The following is a 21680-nucleotide window of genomic DNA, read 5'->3' as shown; positions in this document are numbered from 1 at the left end:
ATGCTGCTATGTAGCCTATCCCATTCCTGAGTGTGCATGGGAGGGCTATGTGACAGATGAAGTGCAAGAGACTGTCACCGGTGGCTCTCAACCATCATGCATTTTTTTTCTTGTCACTGGGTGTGTCTACATGTGCAAATGCTGAGGGGTGGATTTACTCTAGAGTCATTAAGCACGTCTGACGCACTGATTTTAAAAAGCTTCTTGACACATCAATATAGGAACCAAGAGGGACCATTTTCTAAATAAGCCAAATCCTGGGTGAAGCATATATAGTTAGATTTAGGGTTGTTTCATTTTGTTTTTTAAAGATTTGCTTGGTTTCCAGTAAACAGCCTCATCATCATGACTTACCCACGTGGGGGTAACACTGTATGTTCTATTTTAGAGTGAGCAGTAGCTGGCAGAGGAGTAGGTAGCCCTGTCAGAGAAGATATACAGCTTGCAAGAGGAGAATAACCGAAGTGAAGAAGTGCTAGGCAGAGAGGATGCCTGGGATGACTGTCAGCCCCACTGTTGACCCAGACGGGATGAGAATGCCCCATTAATCTATATCAGGTTGTGGTACATCAGAAGAAGTGTAGCCATTTGGTGGAGGGATTGCTATTCAGAGGACATCAACTAAAACCAGCGTGAGAGAGCAAGAGGAAAGGACCAAAAGGTTTCCCCTGTAGCTGTTCCCCATCTCAATGAAGGGCAGGTACCCCCAGAGTCTAACAGAGGAGAAGATGCAGCCCCATCATCTTGGGTGTTTTTACACATGCTCCAAGGTGTGGTGGGGGGAGCAGGGAGGAGGTGGGGCACTTTAATTAGAGTGGCTCTGAGAGCTGCTTTAATTAAAACACCTGGAGTGTCTTGTATCAGCATCCCTGTGGTGCCATCATTTTTAAGAGCAGAGATGCTGATACACAGGATGCTGAAGTCTGCTGGAGTGTGGTAATTACCACAGTCTGGGAGACTTGATTAATTGAGCCTGTTGCTCATGTATAGGCTCCCCTTGTTCCCATGTCTTTAATATTTTGCTAAAACCTATACCCATCTTGCTCTACTAAGCGCTTTCTTAGCTGGACTGTGAACACAGATTCCTCCAAAAGTTTCCTAGAAACAAACAAAAAAAAAAAGGGATTTTGTCATTAAGAATTAGAAAAATAATCACAATTGGGCAGCACTGTTTCCAGACTTGACTGGTCCTCTGAAGCAGCACTGAATTTTCTGTAGCTAGGCACTGGAATAACTGGATGATAATTATGTAGTGGGGGGGGGGGGGCATAAGATTTTGTAACTTTGCATTAATGCAATCTGACTGGAGAAGGGGTCAAGAAACAGAGAACAGACTCTTGTAGGAGTGACGTCTTTGTTACGGGAGCTGTGTTCAGATGAAACAATGAGATGGGGAGATAGATATGAACATCACTCTTTAAGCTGATAGGCCAGCTGTAGGTAGCTACGTAGCTGCTCCAATTGTTTTCCACACTCTTCAGTTTAAAAGGGCATTGCCATTTTGTATTTGATTTGGACATGGCTAAGAGAAGCACACCGTCTTTTCTATGTCCTGGGGACTCGTTTTTCTTGTCCTTTTGTGTGCTTATCTTGAGATAAAGTAAATTCTGGCAAAGATACCAAGTTGTGGGCAGGATATGGAAAAAACGTGATGCAGCGAAGGAGCAGTGTGGTGCTGGCAGATCTGAAATACTTTAGTATGCTTGGATTCTGACACCTGGGTGATGGCAGCTGCTTTCTGCCACCAAAGTTTTGGTGTGGCAAGTCTAGACAAGGCTTTAGTCCTTCCATTCTCCAGCAAAGGGCCTATCTCTTAGAACGCTTCCACGTGGTACTTAGCAGGACCGGACCCCAGTGAAACTGAGCGCAAACTGAAACCATGCTGATGCTGCTTCTCACAGGGAGCATGCAACTATGCAATTGTCTCCTTCTTCACTGTCACAAATTAGAGCCCCTTGTATTATGGAGGGCTGGGACACCCATTCCTTTAAGAAGGGTGGATTGAGGATGCTTTAGACATAAAGCATTCTTTTTATTTTAAAATAAGTTTTTAATTCAATAATGCTCTGCACCTTCAATGGCAGAGTTGGGATTAACTGAGCACTCACATAAATCATTGAAGAGGATCTGTCTCTGGTTTAGAACTATAGAATCACAGAAAATTAGGGTTGGACAGGACCTCAGGAGGTCATCTAGTCCAACCCTGTGCTCAAAGCAGGACAAGTCTCAAGTAGATCATCCCAGCCAAAGCTTTGTCTAGCTGGGTCCTAAACACCTCCAAGGATGGAGATTCCACCACTTCCCTGGGTACCTGTTCCAGTGTTTTACTAACCTCCTAGTGAGAAAATGCTTCCTAATATCTAAGCTAAACTTTCACTGCTGCAACGTGAGACCATTGCTCCTTGTTCTGTCATCTGCCACCACTGAGAACAGTGCGGCTCCATCCTCTTTCGAACCTCCCTTCAAGTAGTTGAAGGCTGCTATTAAATCCCCGCTCAGTCTTCTCTTCTCTTTGGTGTGCTTTTTCCCCCTCATTCACACACTGTAATGAGACTAGCTAATGAGCTACTAAGACATTCTGAGCACAGTGAATCCAACCTGTAACCACACAGGATTCTCACCAACACTCCTTCCCCATTTCCCTACAGAGGACAGTGCTAACTCTAACTTTAACACAAACCCCAACTCAGATTCCAGGAAAGAAGAAGTGGTATTACAACCACCTACATCTTGTACAACAGCATGGTGGCCCCTTCCTAGTGTCCAAGCAACCACAGCCCCACTCCTGCAGGCTGAGCTGCCGCATGGTGATGAAGTGGCCTGACAATTCTTCTGCTATTACTGAAGAGTAGTTAACAAACTATGCTCTAGCAGAATCCAGCAACTGAAACATTTGTAACCAAATTATGTACTTCATTAATACATACACACATACACACACACACACACGGAAGAGCAAGCCCATAAGACTTGCTTCATGATTCACTCTTCTATTCAGGCTATATGGAGCGTACCCCTAAGCAGGAAGGTTAAAGACCTTGGATCTACTTCTGAACAAAGAAAAACCTTCTTCCCCTTCTCCCTTAATTTCACTATCCTGACCCATCCAGTAATGAGGTGCTGGTTGAATGAGGTGCTGCCTCTATACAGAGCCCCACTGCAGTGCTCGTGCAGCTGGGGGTGCTGGGCCCAAGGTTCAACCTGTGCCCGTCTCATTACAGGATCAGGACTCAAGCAAAGATCAGAGAGTAAAGCAGGAGAAGGAGGACGGACGGAAAGAAGATGTTTAGAGTTCTTTCTTTTTCAATCATCCAAGGTGTAACTCACAACATTGTTACAGATTTTAATCTTGACAGTGCCTTTTTAAAGAGCTCCAATTTGTTTTTCTTGGAAATTTCATTTTGTTTTATTAAAGCTGGCACTAAGAGAGAAAGGAGATGTTCTGAGCCCCGAACAAAAATATTGTAGCTAAGTACCTAGTATTATTTTCTTGGAACCTGTTCTCCTTTGACTTTAAGCTCTCCCCAGGCACATAAGTATGGCATGCTTGGCTTTAAAGTGAGCTTAGTCCCTAGACAAGTTTCTCCCCACCCCCCAGCGTTCCCAGCTTCCATTGTTTACATGAAGATTAAGAAATAAACAGGCTTTTGCTAAAATACTTGGATTAATAGTTGGCCAGTGATCAAGAACATTGTGACTGTTGATGTTCCCTCTTCATCGGGAGCCAAACAAATAGTAAGAGTTTGCATCTCTCCTTATGCAACAACTCATGTCATTTTTGTGATTCCCAAGTGCTGTTTTTTCGGGGGACAGATGAGAGAGCTCTTCTGCAGGCTGCCATGCCATCTGTTGTTCCAGCCAGTCCAATCAAGTGCCATAGAGAAAGGGCAGAGTTGGGGGCCTGACAGGCTGCAGAAAGCACAGGCTGGACCATAACCCTTCTAAAAACTTCGTGCAACAGGCGGCAATACTTGAATACTTAGCAGTTCAGCTATTGAATGCCATGCTGTATCATCATCTATGGGCAAGTAGAAAGCAATGACAGCCTTGAAGTTTGGGAGGCTGGATCAGGAGCTGGAAACTCAGAGGGGTTCCTGGTTCTGCCCCAGACTCTCTTTGACTCTCAGTAGACCTCTGCTACAGCTCTGCATCTAAAGAGATTGACTGACTTCCTCTACCTGCCTCACCTTTTTGGGGTGTAAGCTCTTACAATGCCTCTACTACATGCAAATAGTCATGACCTGAGACTGCCAGGATCAGCCAGGATCTGATCTTGCTGGGCTTCTAGGTACTACCACAACATAAGCTTAAATAACCAAATTAAAAGAACATTATTGCTGTTGCAAATTTAAGTACTCCAGAAACTAGGAAGTGCCAGAGCTAAGTTGGTCTGTGTGACCTAAATGTATCCCCCTTATGCATAGGCATTATGATAAGTTATGGGCTCTTTTTTCTGCAGGATCCAACGCATTCAGTACACACTATTAATAATTTTGTCTTCAGAGAAGTAACTGTCTTAGGGAGGTTTCTGTGGTACCCATCACTAGAATACCTGCTTATTTTACCCACAGTAATGAATTTATTTTCACAATGCCCCTGTAGGATGAAGGGAGGATTTACCTCACTCTACTGGAGGAGAGCTGCAACAGAGATAAATGCCTAAGCTGTCCAAGAGTGCATGCATCTTTGCACCATTAGGGAGCCAAGCAATAATGGGGAAAACTGCCTACAATGGGGAAAAATGGTTATACCATGCCTCTATCTCACTTGAGGCAAGTCTTGGTTAAGAAGCTGGCAAATGCCAGGGAACTAGGTGGATATGTTCCAAACATCCAGTCTGGGATGCTGCCCTCCCCACAGAAAGGCCACCTAAAATCCATCCTTCCAAGGCTCCCATTTTTTAGCAGCCATGTGGGAGGTCTCAGTATATCAACTGTGAATGGCCAACCTTAATAGAAAAGACCTACAGAATTCAGAGCCAATGAGATCCCCGTGCTTTGCTTCTTCTGAGACACAAATTCTCCCACTGCAAAGATATCGTTCCCTGTTCCTGTCGGGTTTAGCAGTCATTTCTACAGAACCCATTTGTTTCAACCCTGAATGCTATAGAACTTCACTGGATGGGAAGTGAAGCAGAAATGATTGATCCCCTGCCAAATGCTGCACATGCTGTTGTAGCACTTGGCTCACAAACTGAACCCTGACAAGTTTGCATTGCTCTCCCTAACAATCCATGAGGGAGATGTCACTTGCCTGCTTTCCAGATACCCTACAGTGAAGATGGCTTCTTGAAGCATTGTGTTTTCTGTTATAGATTACCACCTGTAACCAGATCCTCAACAAAATACTTCTTTCCCTTCCCTGGAGGAAAAATCCTTGAGCCAATGCAGCAGTTCATTTAAATGCAAAGATACAGCTTCGGCTTCAAGTTACTGGCAGCACTGTGCGCTGTCCTGCGGGAAGTGCACACAAGTTTGATTCATGGATCTGGCTCTGGCTCCTATGCTGGAAGCACTGGAGTAGTGGCCAGGGGCTCATATGGGGTGGCTGATACTTGCGGTATTCAGCTGTCTCACCAATGGTGGATGAGGAGGCTTGTCTGCACAGGGACTGGTCTTCCTATAGTTTCTGCACAGCAGGGACAAAATGAGCATGGGTAGGCTCTCAAATAAGCTTGGAGATTGGACCCAAAAGAGAAGAGATGGGTGTTGTCCTACCCCCCATCGGCACGGAGAATCTAACTAGACAGAAGAACAAACAGGTGATGTGAGATCCCCCCTCCCCTGCTGTTAACATTGCCTCTGTAGAGTTTTCACATAGGAAGGGCTACCTCGCTGAAAGAATTGTGGTTTTGCTTCCTTAATAAGCTGCTTGTTTACGGTATCCGCCAAGACCTGTTGCATGAGACAATTGTATGATATCTGAAATGCTCACAAAGAAAAGCGTGTTACAGCAATTCTAAATATCTGTAATGTGGATTTTGCAATATCTCCAGCCAACTCGGGGCGGGGGAAGAGAGATAGCTTAGAGCAAAGCAAAGCAAACCACCCCCAATCTACTAATAGAGAGCACGCAGTTACTGTATGCGCTGCAGGTTGCCTAACCTTCATCCAAGAGAAACCTGGGATGATGGAAAAATGCGTGTGACTCAGCTTTCCAGATGTGAATATCTGGAATGTCCAGCTACTTCTACAGGTGTTTTAAGCACTAAACATATTTTTTGGCTCAAGTTTTCAGAAGCATGTAGTGCAGGGGTGGGCAAATATTTTGGGCAGAGGGCCACTTACTGAGTTTTGGAAAGCCATTGAGGGCTGCATGACAGGCAGCCCAGGGCAGATAAATACTAATTTTCTAAATACTTTAGGGGCCCCGCGAGCCAGATAGAATGGCCTAGCAGGCTGCACCCAGCCCCCGGGCTGCATTTTGCCCACCCCGATGTAGTGTGTTTGCACAGAGCAGACTCTCTCTGAATGTATCTACGCAAGAACACTGGTCTGCAATTCTATTTGTGCAAAGCCTTTCCCAGGCTGTTGCAACTACAACTGAACTGCTTTTGGTCAGTAACTCTTGCTTTGTGGTGCATTTCCATAGCACCCAGCAAAATGAGGCTGGAGACCCAATCTATTACTGAAAAATAAATGCCAATGAAAAAAAGGCTTAAAAAGAAAGGGGGGAAAGAGATAACTCTCTTAAGATGAGGAAAATAAAGGCATCTGTTACATATTTTGCTTGTTGGAGTTCATGAATAAGAGAATTCTCCATATAAACATTATGCATTACATAATATATGTACTATGAATTACACACATGGAGTAGAAAGACAGATGCACTGTTATTCTAGCCATTGACATCTGGGTCTTTGCCAACCAACACTGAATAAGACAGTCATCAGAGTGCTGGGAGGAAGGTAAAGAAGTCCCCAGGTTATAAATTTAGCATCTGCTGACAGAAGGTACTATATAAATCCCATATTCAAAATTCATCAGCTACCCCCAAGTATATCCTCTTGGGATTAGCTCCCCATTAGCATCATAACGTCATTGGCTGTTTATACAGAAGGCAGGGTAGATTTGCACCTTGCAGACTAACTAAATCAGAAATATACAGTATGAGCTTTCGTGAGCCTGAGCTCAATTCATCAGGTGCTGTGAAAGGACATGCACAGAGCAGTGTATCAAATAGAGTGAATTGAATTCAAAAGACAGGGAAGGGAGGGAGGGAAAGAGAGCAGTGTGGGGAGAGGCAAAGCAGTAATTAACCCATAGGGACCACGGGGTCACAAAAGTTAATCCACGTAATGGGATAAGAATCCACAGTCCCCATTTAGACCATACTTGAAATCATCCACAGAGTAGACTGTGTTACTAATGGCACAAACACTAGTTATGCTCTGCACGCTGCATGTTATAAAGCAGATTTCAGACGTTTCCTTGAGCTCAGAACCCTGCTACAGACGCATGTTTTGGGCCTACCCCAGCAGAGTACTTCAGCTCACACCTTGTCCACACAGTAGCAGCTTTAATGACACCAACAGAACTATGTCTGGACTTGAAGTCTGGCAAGTGGCCTGGCTTGACAAAGCCCTGGCAGGAATGATCTAGTTGGGGCTGGTTCTGCTTTGAGCAGGGGGTTGGACTAGATGTGACCTCCTGAGGTCCTTTCTATGAGTCTAAGTGCTTAAATACCACAGTGGTACCAAACAGTACAGGCTGAAGGCACAGCCAGAAGTTTTCCAGTTCAGAGGATCCTTTCTGGCTCAGATGATCCACAGGCAGGTTTACATTCTCTCTCTTAAATGCTGGCCCACAGTATATGCAGCTGTGCTTCTCTGCCACAAGGGACTAGTTAACATCGCACCCAGCCAGGGCGCTCATTGAAACGTGCCACTCCTTAATGAAAAATTATCTGTTTTTTCCAAGATCTCCTGCCCAGTTGTTTTACAAATAAACAACTAGGTGGGAGATCTTGCTAAGCTTCAATGAAAATGTGATTGCTCAAACAAGCTCACCACCCTGTTTACAACAAATTCATTCCCATGTTAAGAGGATGTGAGAGACAGCAAGGCTGCTCGGCAGAGCCTGCACTTGGGTTAGAACACATTTGGCCAGCTCTGCTGCCTTGGGCTAATTAAGTCATTGATTAACAGCTTTCAGTTACCATAGGAAGAAATCAAGTTATATGAGAAAGTACCTGCTGTACTGGGCAGCTCTTGGAAGCAAGACCTAGCCCTCCCCAGACTATTCAGGCAAACCCCTGTGCAATCCCCTCCTTTCTATTCAAGCACGGCATAATTCTAGATCCGTGCTGTGGGATGGCATCATTTTGCCCTGAATTCTTCCATGACTGCGGCTGTGGAACATAGCAGGCTGAGGGATGAAGGGGAGCTAAGGGCAAAACTCAGGTGGTGTCTCAGCAGGGTGCACCTGGGAGATCAGCATCCTCTATAGGAGACAGAGGAAGAGACCCTGTTGGCAACCTGGATTAGTGAGCATGTATGGGGCAAAAAGAGCATGGGAAACCATTATAGTCTGAACTGCCTCAGCAGTCAAAGGCCATTACAGGCTACTCAAAGGCTATTTTTTCAAGATGGAAACCTACACTGGATCCCGGTCCTCTACCTGCACATTCAGCCTGAGTCTGGCTGCAGAAAGGCCACCCCAATTCTCAACGACTCTGCACCTGCTGGAGAAGGTGACTCCTAGTGGGATACTGAGCTCTGGTACATAAGCAGAGTTTCCCTCACTTCCGACAATACCTCAAGCTTGGAGTACGTACATCTAGAGTTCTTGGAAGCCCAGTCAGGTGTCATGAAGCACAGGGACCAGACATCACCTAAAGACCAACTGCAGCAAAGCGATTGTCCCATATTGGGATCCAGGCAGACACACTGTGAAGACGCATGCATGATGCAGGTGCCTGATCTACTTTCGCCTGAAACACAGTGACACCCATGAACCCATGAAGCTTACAGGCTCTGAACTGGCAGGAAACAGCCCATGTACCTCTCTTCCCCAGCAGGGCTTACATAGTCTCCAGCTTCCCAGATGATGTCCTCCTTGTTAGAAACAAACCCAAAAACCCACAAGCAGACGATGAGGTGGGCCTTGTGCTAAAATTTTTCTGTTTCAAGACTATGGATATGGAGGAAGTCAGGCATTTCATTTAACTCAGGGGTTGGCAACATATGGCCCATGGGTCAGATCCATGCTCCCCAGAGACATTGGATCCAGCGTGTGGATCTGGGCTTTGGCTGTGGTTGACAGTAGGGGCTTTACTCATACCACACTGTGCCATACTGTGCTGCAGCCAGGTGGCTGAGAGCTTTCCTGTGCCATACCACAGCTGAGCAGTGAAGAGAAGCAGCAGCAGGGAGAAGCAGAAGTGGTGGCAACAGTTAGGTCCCGGCTGTGACTCACCCAAGTCCTGAGCTGGGCCATTCCCATCTGCCACCACAGAATGTTGCTGACCCCTAATTTGATATCTTTTCCTGGAAAACCAGTCTTGCAGGAAGCAATAAGACCCAAGCTCAGGATTCCTGGACTTCATTTCTGACTCTTCCTGCTGCATGTCTCAGCTGGTGTGCTAAGAGGCTTCATTCTGGAGGGTCTGATTGTACTCAACCAGGTAGTTTCAATGGTAAGAGATGCAATTAAGGGTCTGCAGTATGAAACCCCAGCTTGTCCACATCCTGGCCTTTGCAGCCATTCTGCCTGTAGCAAGGATACAGTCTCTCCCGGCAGGGCTGAATTAACCCTCTAGTAGGCACTAGGCAAACAAACTCATGGGCCCCAAGCTGGTTGACCCCACTCTGGCACTGCCGCCTGCAGGGAGCAGGGCTCGGAGCTGCTGCTAGGAAGCAGCCGTGGCAGTGGTGAGGCCAGTGGAGGGAAGGGGAGAGGAAGGGAAGGGAGGCGGATGGAGCCATTCGCACCACCGCCATGGAGGGAAGGATGGTGCCCCCTGTAGCTCAGGACTCTTGGCACGTGCCTAGTTTGCCTATGTGTTAATCTGCCCTGCCTCCAGGCAGCTGTCCTGTGACACACGCAAAACCACTGCAGGCCCAGGAGGTGCAGTAATAGCTACCTAGTGCCATTTTAATGAAAGGGAAGTAGATGAACATGAAATGGAACCTGCCAACTGGGTTCAGAAATGCTGCCCCCAGGAAATGAACAATAAAGCATCACCAGGAACTTGACAACACCCTCACTTACGATGAGCAAACATTATGGTTGACTGCAACCCTATGTCCTCTTTGGAAGAACAGAACAGGGCTTGCCTCCACATGCAGGTAGGATGGGGCTCTGGATGTCCATCACAACCAAGTAGGCCAGCCGTGTTTTAGGGCACTAACTCTACCCTCTTTGCTTACTGGAGGTCATAACAACCCCACTACCTTGCCTTACACCGCACCTTTTCTCCACAAAGCAGGTACATGGGCAACTTGAAAATCTAGTAGTTTACTATTGTTTTGTACTCATTCTGTAAATGACTGCAGAAAGCAAAAGGCAGTGAGTAGGGGACTTAACCTGTCCTAAGAATTCCTTATATTATTTAAAGGACAAGATTTACAATTTACTTCCCTGCTTTTGCACTGTTGATTTAGCCTTTGCATGTCTTTGCATTAAAGACAATAAACATTATCCCACTTTTAAACTCTCAACATAGCAATGCTTGGAGAACAAATGCGGAAGAGGATTTTTTAACAACTCTAAAGAAGATAATGGAAACTTTTATTGGTCAAATATAAGTTAATGCTGTCTCAGTGATACACTGCAACGTGGACATTTTACTCATTATGATGAAACTGTTAGATTATTCAGTTTCTCTGACTAAAGAGGATATGGGCTGTTGCCAAGTTTAGTAAAACACAGCCTTTCCACGTTATGCTTTTTCCCTAATAACAGCATGTTGCTCTCTTTCTTAAGAGGACTTCATGTTATTTCTATGGTGCCTGTCATAGCAGTATCCAAGGGTAAGTGCAGATGTTAGGTTAGGCTGATCTAAGTGCTGATCTGTACATATGTTTGGGGAAGTTATATCAGGCAAAAAATGGCTGACCTGATCTAACTTAATGCCCCATCTACAAAACTATTGTACATGTTCAGAGTGCAGATCTGGGGCTGCAAATGTCCAGCTGCTTGCCATAGCCCCTGGGTTGCACTTTTCGTACCCCCTGCAAGCCTGACCAGGCTGTTTTTAGCCTCTTGACCCCACCACCCTCAGATGGACAACCCCCCTCCATAGACCAACCAAGCCCCCTGTGGACTCATTAGGCTTCCCTGCAATCCTGACAACCCTGCGCCCCCACACCATCTTATTTAGATTGCATTCCCAGCACAGCTCCTGGCACTGGAGAACATTTGTACAACTGGGACCATCTGATCTACAATCATGTGGCTTAAAGAAAATTGTGTGATCATAGACTGGGTCCTAGGAATGTCTGCCCGGGCCCCAATTCTTTCCTTTAATTGTTGAAGTGTTTCATTTTTGGATTTTATTAGGCAGGGACAAGGGAGCTTTCACTTTCTAGCTCTTGGCAATTTCACTTTTGAGTCCCAATCACTTGCACTTTCCCTTGTGAAGATCCCGAGTGCCACTTTAGGGCTTTGCTACAGAAGGTGCAGTGGAAGCTTAAATAGAACTGAATGTTAAAATAATTAATTATTTTCAGTAACCTTTATAACAAGAGACCCACGGGTTAGTTTCTTAACTTCCCCTCCCTCGTACACATTTAAAAAAAAAAACAACTACATGTTTAATTCATGGCCCCTTTAACGGCCTGTAGCAGAGCTTTTGAGACTATCTATCCATAGCTGCCCTAGGCAAATCAGATTTTCTGTATCAAGATATCAAATTTTATTGATATCTGTGGTTATTTAGAGCCCCTGGTATCATCCTGGGTTGAGATGCAAAGAAACCATCTTAGCCTGGACGGTTACAAGGTTGCATGTCTAGGCCATGCCTAGGTGAGCTGGTCAGGCTTGAAGAAGAGGCAACATTGCTTAGCAGATACTTTGCATTCTTCAACACTCTGTGGCTTTTTAAACCATACAGTGCAGAGTGTGGATTGAGCAATAAGATCAGTGGAACAAACAACACACCCTGTAGTGATTTAGATCACGTTCGCACAGGAGGAGCAGGTACTGATTCCTTGCCAACTGTTTCCTTAAGGTTGACTGACTTACCAGCCCAACCCCCCCCCCTCCTTTAGCCCCGATGAAGCTTCTCATTGTTCTTAGGTTTAGAGTTTGCAAGATCAGCCAGCCTTCCATTTCCCGGTTATCACAGCTCTCCTGCAAAGGGCATTAGTCAATTCTTGTTTGTGTCTTGTTAACCTATTTGCATATAATACTTTCATCTTGAAGTCACTGCTACTGCAGGGACAAATACTCTGCCTTATAAAAATCCTCCACAGACACAGCCAAAACAAAAGCAACGTAACTAATCGTGTGCAGGAAGCACCAAAAATGCACAACGCATGCACAGGGAACCATTATTAGAACCTGGTACCTCTACTCCAAAAAATTTAAGCCAGATTCTGACGTCAGTCACACTGGTATAATCCCCTTTATTTCACTGTATGTTTTACTCCTGATTCATACCAAAGGAATTGAAATCAGAATCTACCCCAGGATACTGTAGCCAGAGGCAGGATAATCCCTGTAGAAGGCCTTGACCTCCTTTGAAATGTACTGTTTTGGGCCAGTTTGGAGCCAATTTTTATAACAGAGAAAGGTGTGAGGAACAGAGAACATGCTAAGAAGTAGGTTGTGCTTGGATGTCGGGGGGGGGAGAGTTACTACCCGAACTAAGACCAGTGTTGCCAAGCAAAAGCTACACTAAATAAATAAAATAAAAATCAACCAGGCAACAAAGTCATGAGGGTGGCTCTGGAAAATGAACACTAACTCTGCAATTATAGAAGTGTTCTTCATTTGCCTTCAGAGTCCCCTCCTCCAAGCTTCTCTTTGCAAATAAGGGCTATTTTTTTTAATATTAAAGATGACTCTTGCAGAATCACTTGAAAGCCGTGGCTTTAAGACTGCCAAACATCATGAGAGTTACGGCACAGCAGTTTGGATTTCGACAAGACACTTTTCTCGTTCATTAATGTAGGCTGAGGCATTTTCTCATTCATCTGCAGGAGGCAGCTTGAGAGTGCTTTGATAGAGGAGTCAGTCTGCTCAGTGGGGCACACTTTACATGCAACATACATCCTGCTTGGTCACACTACAGAACGTTATTTGTTATATGCACAGTTGCTCATCCAAACGCAACGCCTGTATTAACCTTGTTAAATTTGAGTTCTATATCTGCGCTTTCAGCTACTGCTGAATAAAGAAGGAACTTTTGAAGTTTGTCTCCAATTTTATGCTGATTAGAGCAATGACATTGTGCCTGTAGTCCTGGAAATCAATGGACAATCCCTTTTGGTATGCTTATCAAATTCAGTAGACTTGTGTTTCTCTGAAATACTCACATTCCAAAGACATCATTATCAACTCATAGCACGGCAAGAGATAAACCCATCCTACGAAATGAGCTAACCAAGAACACCCAGCTGGGGTTATTTATTTTTTAAACCTTCATGCTTTACTAAATTTATATTATTAAAACTAGACTTAAAAAAAGAGACTCATGTCTATTTATCTTTTTAGATTTCTACTCATTCTTTGCACATTTCACTTGGCCTGGACAGTGTGAAGGGTCAAGGCAGTTTCACAGTTAGCTGTCCCTATATTAGCCCAAAGAGTCATAAGGTTCAAGTGTATAAACAGAAAAAGAGCATAACAATTTTTTTTCTGTTGAATTTCATGACAACTTTTCTGCATTTCCATTTATTTATGATTATTCTATTTCAAAATAGAAATATGGTGGAATCATAAGTGACAAAGGATATAGGTGCCCGGGGTTAATGTTGAGGTTGTCCCCAGCATTAAATAATATTATGAACCATCTCAGCATATTGTGTTGAGGCAATGATACTTGTTAGACAAATGAAAAGGATCAGAAGAAAGTATGATTAACACCCTCTAATTCAGAACACTTGGATTATAAACCTTCTTAGGCTGTCTTGCAATACAGAGATATTTGCCTGCATTTTCTATATAATAATTTGTAGAGGTACACATATCAAAATAATACATTTTAGCAGCAAACTGATTAACTGAATCTGTTAAATTCTTTATGCTTAATCCCAGTCTTGAAAATGACTACTTATTTTGACATGCACAAGTTGTAATGGACCATACCTTCCAAGTGTTACTCAGGAGCTGAGAATCCTAAGACCCTTTGGGTCTTAACCTATGAAAGCGCAGGGAAGTATTTTGAAGGCTGACTGCATTAGCACAGCTCTATCAAGAGGGGGAGCTAAAAGACTGTTCCCGTTAGGACAGTGACAAGACAAGACAGGACAAGAGTGGGCTAACAGTGTGACCTAGAACAAATGAAATGCACAAGAAAAACCAAAATAAATGTGGGAGGGATTGGAGCAGAAAAGAGAAAAGGGAAGACTTTAACAGAAGAGTTAAGGAAATACCGAGAGACTCAACAGCAGAAGAAATACATATGGAATACTGTGAGAGGCAATATGAATCACAGGACACACAGCTAGCTAGAAGCTAGAAGCGAAGCTGTGCTATCCATAGGTTAGAAAGAGGATCTGGGATCAGGACACCTGCATTCCATCGGACAGTTCCCTTGGCGGGAGGAAGGGCAATGACTTCCCCTCTCACCTTACACATCTGTAAAATGGGAATAGTGCTGTTTGCATAATGCAGCTTCCCAGACTGTTGAAGCATGATCAGTGATAGGTCTGTGGAGGGAATTAAACTCACTGGTTTAAAGGAGTCAGAAAAATGCAGGCAGAGTAATACAACAACTTTAACATAGATATCAAGAGCATTTAACGTAGATGTCAAGTCCCTCTCAAATGAGGCTGCGTGAATGACAACCTCACATCCACAGCTAGAGTGCCACCTTCAGGACAGGAGAGAGAAGATCTTTGCAGGTCATGATGGTAAAACCTGAAGTTTATTTTGTAACACAGTTGAGATATATGACAAAAGAGAAGGCCTAGGTACTAAATTCAGCTCTGCATTAATGTTACTAGAAGTCTTATTTACTTATTATCTATGGCAGTGATGCTTTGAATATTTGTAATTTAAATGACCTTTTCATAAGAATCATGTAGGAGTGAAACAAAGGGTCTGTCTGCTCTACATACAATATCACCAAATATCCTTGGTGGAAACATAAGTTACAGAGAGTGACAAAGGATACAGGTGCAAATTTAACAGGGGATTAGTTTACAGGCAAAGAAAGTAAAATATATATATATAAAAAGGAAGATGTCCCTGAAAACATTCCCATATTCTTCTCATTAGGCTAAGACAGCAGTCTCTTAACCTTTTTAGACATGAGCCCTTTTCAGAAAATGCCAGTTTTTAGTTTTCATTCATTTTTTTTTCACCCAATGGGCCACAGTACCCTGGTTGAGAATCACCAGGGCTAAGGAGTCCTCCAGAGATTATCACAAAATCATTCCCCTCCCTTTTCTCATGAAGGAAAGGTGAAGGTAGTAAAAACGTCCTTACCCTAGATCCTGAAGCTTTTGTTTTTGGGATAAATCTAAAATACAGAGTACTTTAATGACAACTATTTGAACTGGATGCCACCTCTTCACTTTACGCAGCTCTCTACTGCAACTGATCTGAAGGAGGGACTGAAGTACGCAGTGTTGTGAAGTATTGCTAAAATTTACTTGAATACATGTTCAAGAGCAAACTCTTGACATGTGCTGTCAGAAGGGTTTCCCCTTCCTAACCCACAGAGCCAGTGGGGCCCCACAACAAAGTATTCGATGCTGTGAGCCTTAGCGTGGGTTCTAATTTCTGCTGCTTGCTTTTATCCCCAGCACCTAAACACTTCATTACGTTTGCTCCTCTCTCAAGTCCTCTAAACCATAAATCTACCGAGCCTCTTGGTTCTGACCCAGATACTGATATTCTTGAGTATGAAATACAGCCATTTGTTTTTGTCAAATGGCATTTCTATAGTATAGGACATAACTGGCTTGTCTGCTTCTCTTGGGCATTAGAGAAACAAAAGACAAGCCATATCCACACAGACAGAAAGGAGTCTGCTGGCCCACCTGGCTCTTCAGATTAGCCAAGACAGGGTGGATGTCCAGATTTGTTGTGCATATTCACTCACAGCCCCTGCCAAGCTCTAGTTAAATCCCTCTCATTTAAAAATAAGATGAACATTTTCGGGAAGGACACTTATCCAAGGCCACTACAGAAGATTCATGTGCAGTTTGGAACATGCACACTTGAGTTTAAGTAACAGTCCTTACTCTGTTTTACTGACCCACTCCCACCGCCACAAACACCTTTCTTCCCCCAGGTTCCTCCAAACATGCTATCCTTTGCCTGGCTCCAAATGTAATCAATTTAATCCTGAGAAAAAATCCATCCTGTTAAATACCTAACCTCATCTTCACTCTGAGATACCATCTGGTCCCTACAGGACATGTTAGGGTGCTGATTCTAACTCAGCAGAGGGCAAAGACAGCAGAGATTTCTTCCACTTCTGCGCATATATGGAAAAATAGTCCCATTTTTCTTAGAAGGACTCAGTGGGGTACAATCTTTCTGGTAAGCAATGGGGTACTTAGCCCTCCCTAAGTATCACTCTGATCTCCTTTCCTTGCCCAGTCTGCTGCCCTGTCTGCTGCTGTGCTGCCTGATTTCTCCCCACTCTGCCGCCTGCCACACACTGGCTTCCTGTGCCACTTGTGACACACACACCACAGGATGGCCACCCACAGATGCTGCCATTCATGGAGGAGTTAGAAGCCAGCACTGCAGCAGAGCTGGATGCAGAGGCACTTAGAGCTGTGGTGAAAAGCACGTGCTTTGGTCCATTTAGCAGAGTGCTTACCATTCCATATCAAGCAACTGGAACATTAAATATTGAGCAAAGTTAGTTAATCTGTATGGAGTAGATTTTAAAAATTAAAAAAGGGGAGAGGGGAAGAATCAATGCAGTCTTTCTGGTTGCCATACCAGCTCTCAGTAAATCTCTGAAAGTGCAACATCTATGACAAAATTATTAAAATAGAAACTTTCGCAACTGCAGACAGGCAGGCTTTCCTACCATTAGACTGGGGATGCTTGCAAATTGATGGTGGTTATCTACAGGTGAAAGGAGCTGTTTGGTGTTCATTAGATGCACAATGGTAAGAGATGCCCATCCTACCAGGGCACCTGGCTACCCCATATACCTAAGACTCATCTTGTGCTTGGGGATAGAGACTGTACAGGTGACTGCCTCAACTCTGCATGTGCATCTTGGTTGGCTCTCTCTGGCTGAAGCTCAAAGCAAGGGCCTGTCCTGCCTCTCTTGTCTAACATTCACTAACACTGAGTCTACAACCTCTCTAGGGAAGAGAGCAGCTGGAAGTCCCCCTCCTTATTTAGTGCCTGGGTTGGTGAGGGCCCCTAGAGACCCAGAGCTTACTGAGCAAGCATCAGAGCAGCCATCCTGATTGCATTTGCTTTTCTAGCATTGAAAGGCTGTTGCTTTACAGCACTGTCCCAAATGCACATATCCCAGCACTGTTTGCCCTTTCTCAGATCCCCCCATGAGGCAGGTGGGTGTCATCCCCTGCTTATAGAAGGGAAAACCGCGGCCCAAAAAAATACATAAATAATCAGCCACACCACAAGTTAGAATCATTGTCATGACATCTTTTGGGACTCTTTAGCACCCCACCACCACCACCACTGGGGCCTGCTGGTTTAAGTGGTTTTTCCTTTATGTTACCTATTCCACACATTCTTGGTAGCGCACACTGGATTGACTGTTCATTTTAAAACAACCCCACCTCCCACTTTCATGTATCCTGAAGGTAGCACTGCTTCACGTTTCTTTACTGGCTGATTTTTGCAGAGCACAAATGTTCCTCTCACTCCACATTCAATTTGCCTCTACAATACCCCTCCTCTAAAAAATCCACACACAACCCAAGGCACAGAGAATCTGCCTCCCTATAACTCCTGTCTCCTGCTGTGCCTGGGCGTGTTGGATATTCACAGCAGTGCATGCTGGTCTTAACTGGATTTCTTGTTTACATACGCTGCACAGTATATTTCTTTAAACAAAGGAAGTATGCATTCAATGTATTGTTGGAAGAGGGATGTTTTTAAAGCCTGACCTTACATTTGAACTCCAAGGATTTTGCATTTTATGAGATCAAACACACAAGAACACGACCAATGCAAACAAGAAATAAGCCTCGATAATTATGGCCATGTGTCTTTGCTGCTATTACTCAGTTAGGATTAGCATCTTTTCTTGGTATAAATATTATAAACCCTATTTTTCAGGATTTAACTTGGCTACAACGTAATTCTGCGTTGACACCTTCAAACTCTCATGCAATATTAAACCTGTGAGATAACTGAGTGACAGCCCCCATTTCACAGAGAGAGAAACTGACTTAGAAGACTTCCCAAGGCTACCTGGCAAGTTAGCAGCAGAGCTAGGAACAGCATGCAGGAGCTCCTGGCTCCCAGTCTTCTGCCTATTTTGGGGGGTGTTCTCAAATTGTGACCCATGGAGTAGTTGCTAGAGATCCCTGGAAAGTGATCAGATTGCACAAGTTTGGCTGAGTTTCCAGCTCCAAGTTCTGTGCCAGAAGAGAGGCGCAAATGAAATTCAGAGCATTAATAGACAGTGCAATTCTTTTTAGGAGGCCGTGACACTTTGCACACCGAAAACAGTAACAAATACGTTCCTGATTATGTTTCCACGTAAGCAGTTGCCACAGGGATGTTAGCTGATTGTAAGTATGGAGGGATAGATATGATCTGTTCAATCACAAACTGGGGGAGGCTGAGCTGGAAGTGGCCCTATACTGCTGCCTTCTACTTAAGTAACAGGTTAGAGGTAACACTGCTAGAGTATTAGAAACTCTGTTTTGAATTACACCTGGTACCTGCTTTCTACATCCATTGCTATCCAGGCACGCGGTTAGCACTGAGGGGCATCCATAGGTTGCAGGGATGACCTAAGTATGCAGTGGCAAGAGGGGTACAAGCTGCATAAATACCAGGATTTTAGAGGGATTCTCTCTCCTTTCCTGCTGAGCTTCCTTTCAAAGCCAAAGGGACAACCTGCATTTGTAGGCTTAAATGCCAAAATACTTAAGAAGTCCACTACTGCACAGAGGCAGTTATTCCTCCTGGCAAAATCGGATTGCAAAAGGATGTTTACTACCACATACCAGGAAAGCAAATGAGTGGTCTGAAAGCAACTGAGGACTGGCACACAAGTGTGTAAAGCCAACAGTGGGTTAGTGCATCAAAGCACATGCATTATGGAGACTCCCTTCATTAAGCACAGAGACTCAGATGCATGTGGCATATGGGCAACTTAATGACAAAGCCATAGGGCTGAGTCACACGCCTACACTGGCGTCTTTCTTTATAAAGGCCCTGTGTGCAGTTATACCCTTAAATAAATACAAATGTATTTAAAGTAAGAAACAGGTTAGAGAAGGAAGGAGCCAGCTCCCACATGCTGCCTCTTGGGCACATATTATTTAAACCAGCAAGATTTAAACATTTCTTCCAGTTTCTTTTTTTAGAAATACTTTTTATCCATTTCCACCTTGGGCTTTTGGTGATGCGATCATGGCAAGAAGGAAAGAGGCAACCAAGTGATGATTATACCTATGCAGAGAGATATGAGATCTATTCCATCAACAATAATTAAATAGGGAATGAAGGTCGCCCATATACTTTGAACTCCATCATCACATGGCTATGCACTAACTGCACAATTGTGCTGTTACACAAGCCACGGTATCATCCAGGTAGTTCTGGAATCTTGGAGGTGCAGCATCTTGTGAATTTCTTTCACTAGCGTACACTCTTTATAGCAGTTGTCTAGTGCAGGGGTGGCCAACCTGTAGCACGGGTGCTGTAAGGGACATGGGCAGCCTCTGTGTGCAGTACACACATGCTGGGGAGGGGACAGGCAGGAAAGTGGCAGATAAGACAGACAGCAGAAGCAGAGCATCAGAACCGGTAAGGGAAAGGGACTGCAGTGGCACTTGGAAAGAGTGCAGGACTAATTGGTGGCACACCTGGCAAAAAGGTTGACCCCTGCTACTCAAGCACATCTTCATTAGCTTAGGGAAGGCAGCATAGTCTAGAGGCCAGGGCTCCTGAAAGACCTGGAGTCTCCCGTCAGCTCTGCCTGCTGACCTGCTGTGCGACTGTAAGCATTTCAGTTCACCTCTTTGGCCGTTTTTTTCCCCTCTCTTGGCACACTTAGTCTGACTATTTAAACCGTAAGCACTCTGCTGGAGGGACCGTCTACCGTCTATTACTGTGTTTATCTGGCATTTAACATAGCATGGCCCTGACCACAACTGAGGGCCTGCTGGTGCTATCATGATACAAACAAGCTTAGAGGGACATGTGTTGCAAGGAAATTATTTTCTCTCTTTTCAATAACTGAAAAGCCAACCCGGTAAACACCTAAGCCTGTTAGTAACTTTACTAACATTCACATCCCTATTCAAACTAAGCAAGTGAAATTTCTGGTGGGTGTTTGCTAGACCAAGACCCCTTGCCAGCAGCCTTCTTCAAGTGCAAAACAGTGGATGAAACAGATAAAGGGCTAATGTTGCTGCAAAAAAAAAAAGAAAGAAAAAAAAAGCCAAGTGGGCTGTGTGTGTCACCTGCATGTTGCACGCCAGGGGTGACTGTCATGCACATGCCCAAAGGGAGAGCATTGGGTCCACATGCAACCTGAACTCAGTTACTTTGCACTCTTGGATGCAATCCTGACATCCTCCTGTCAGCTTTTGATGCAAATCCCTAATGTTTTTAAAACAGAAGGGAGAAATGGAACAGCAGCCAGAGCAGGCCTGTGTCCTCGGGATAACCCTGACCTGCGCAGGTGGACAGGGCCAGGAGCTTTTGAAGCCAAATATAGGAAACATCACTCTCCTCTTCTCCTCCCTTCCAAAAAAGACAGCTGGATTCTTCCTACCTTCAACCTCCCTTACTTAACGAGTTCACTTTTGGGTAAGGACCAGACCTGGAATGTTTCATCCAAAGGTGGACGTTATAGTAAGTGTGTGTGTGTGTGTGGGGGGGGGGATCCAAGGGCCCACAATGAGAAGCACCCACCCCTGCGGCCCCACACTGTGCTCCCCTCCTTCCTCTTTCTCCCAGGCTTCCCTTGGCTTTCAGTAGCGGCCCTGCGAGCTCGGTCCCCTCCTGCCAATTCTCTTCCTAGGAGTCTCTTCGTGAGGAGAGGGATAAAACAAGGAGATGACACCCCCCATCCTGGCCTGCTCCCCATGCTATAAACCAGCATCTTGGCTGCCAGGACCCGGGGATGCCCCCTGTGCAGGGACAGCGAACCCCAATAAGGGAGGATGTGGGGTCCCCCAACCCCCCGGAGGGAAGGAGCCGCGGATCCCCGCCAGCCCTGCCCATCCCCGTCCCGGGATGCCCCTGCCCCGACCTGTCTTGAACTCCAGCGAGGGGTCGCGGCGCGCGGGGGGCAGGTCCCCCTGCAGCATAACGTAGAGGATGCCGAAGGAGTTCTGGATGCCGAAGATGGCCCCGCTGCACCAGGTGGCGGCCAGCACCACC

General features: G+C 44.9%; 1 protein-coding gene across 1 annotated transcript in view; it reads right to left on the bottom strand.

Moving 5' to 3' along the window:
* SLC16A2 (solute carrier family 16 member 2) overlaps nucleotides 1–21679 on the bottom strand; it is a gene marked incomplete at its 5' end in the record, with an annotated part of 85736 nt that extends 64057 nt beyond the window's left edge. Inside the window, one exon of the mRNA XM_019540460.1 lies at nucleotides 21550–21679. Coding sequence (XP_019396005.1) covers nucleotides 21550–21679 — 130 coding nt within the window. The remainder of the gene's footprint in view (nucleotides 1–21549) is intronic.
* Nucleotide 21680: the final 1 nt, after the last annotated feature.

Source organism: Crocodylus porosus, unplaced genomic scaffold (assembly GCF_001723895.1).
Source record: "Crocodylus porosus isolate Cpor-Errol unplaced genomic scaffold, CroPor_comp1, whole genome shotgun sequence".
NCBI lineage: Eukaryota > Metazoa > Chordata > Crocodylia > Crocodylidae > Crocodylus > Crocodylus porosus.
This window is presented reverse-complemented; position numbering and strand designations above follow the sequence as displayed.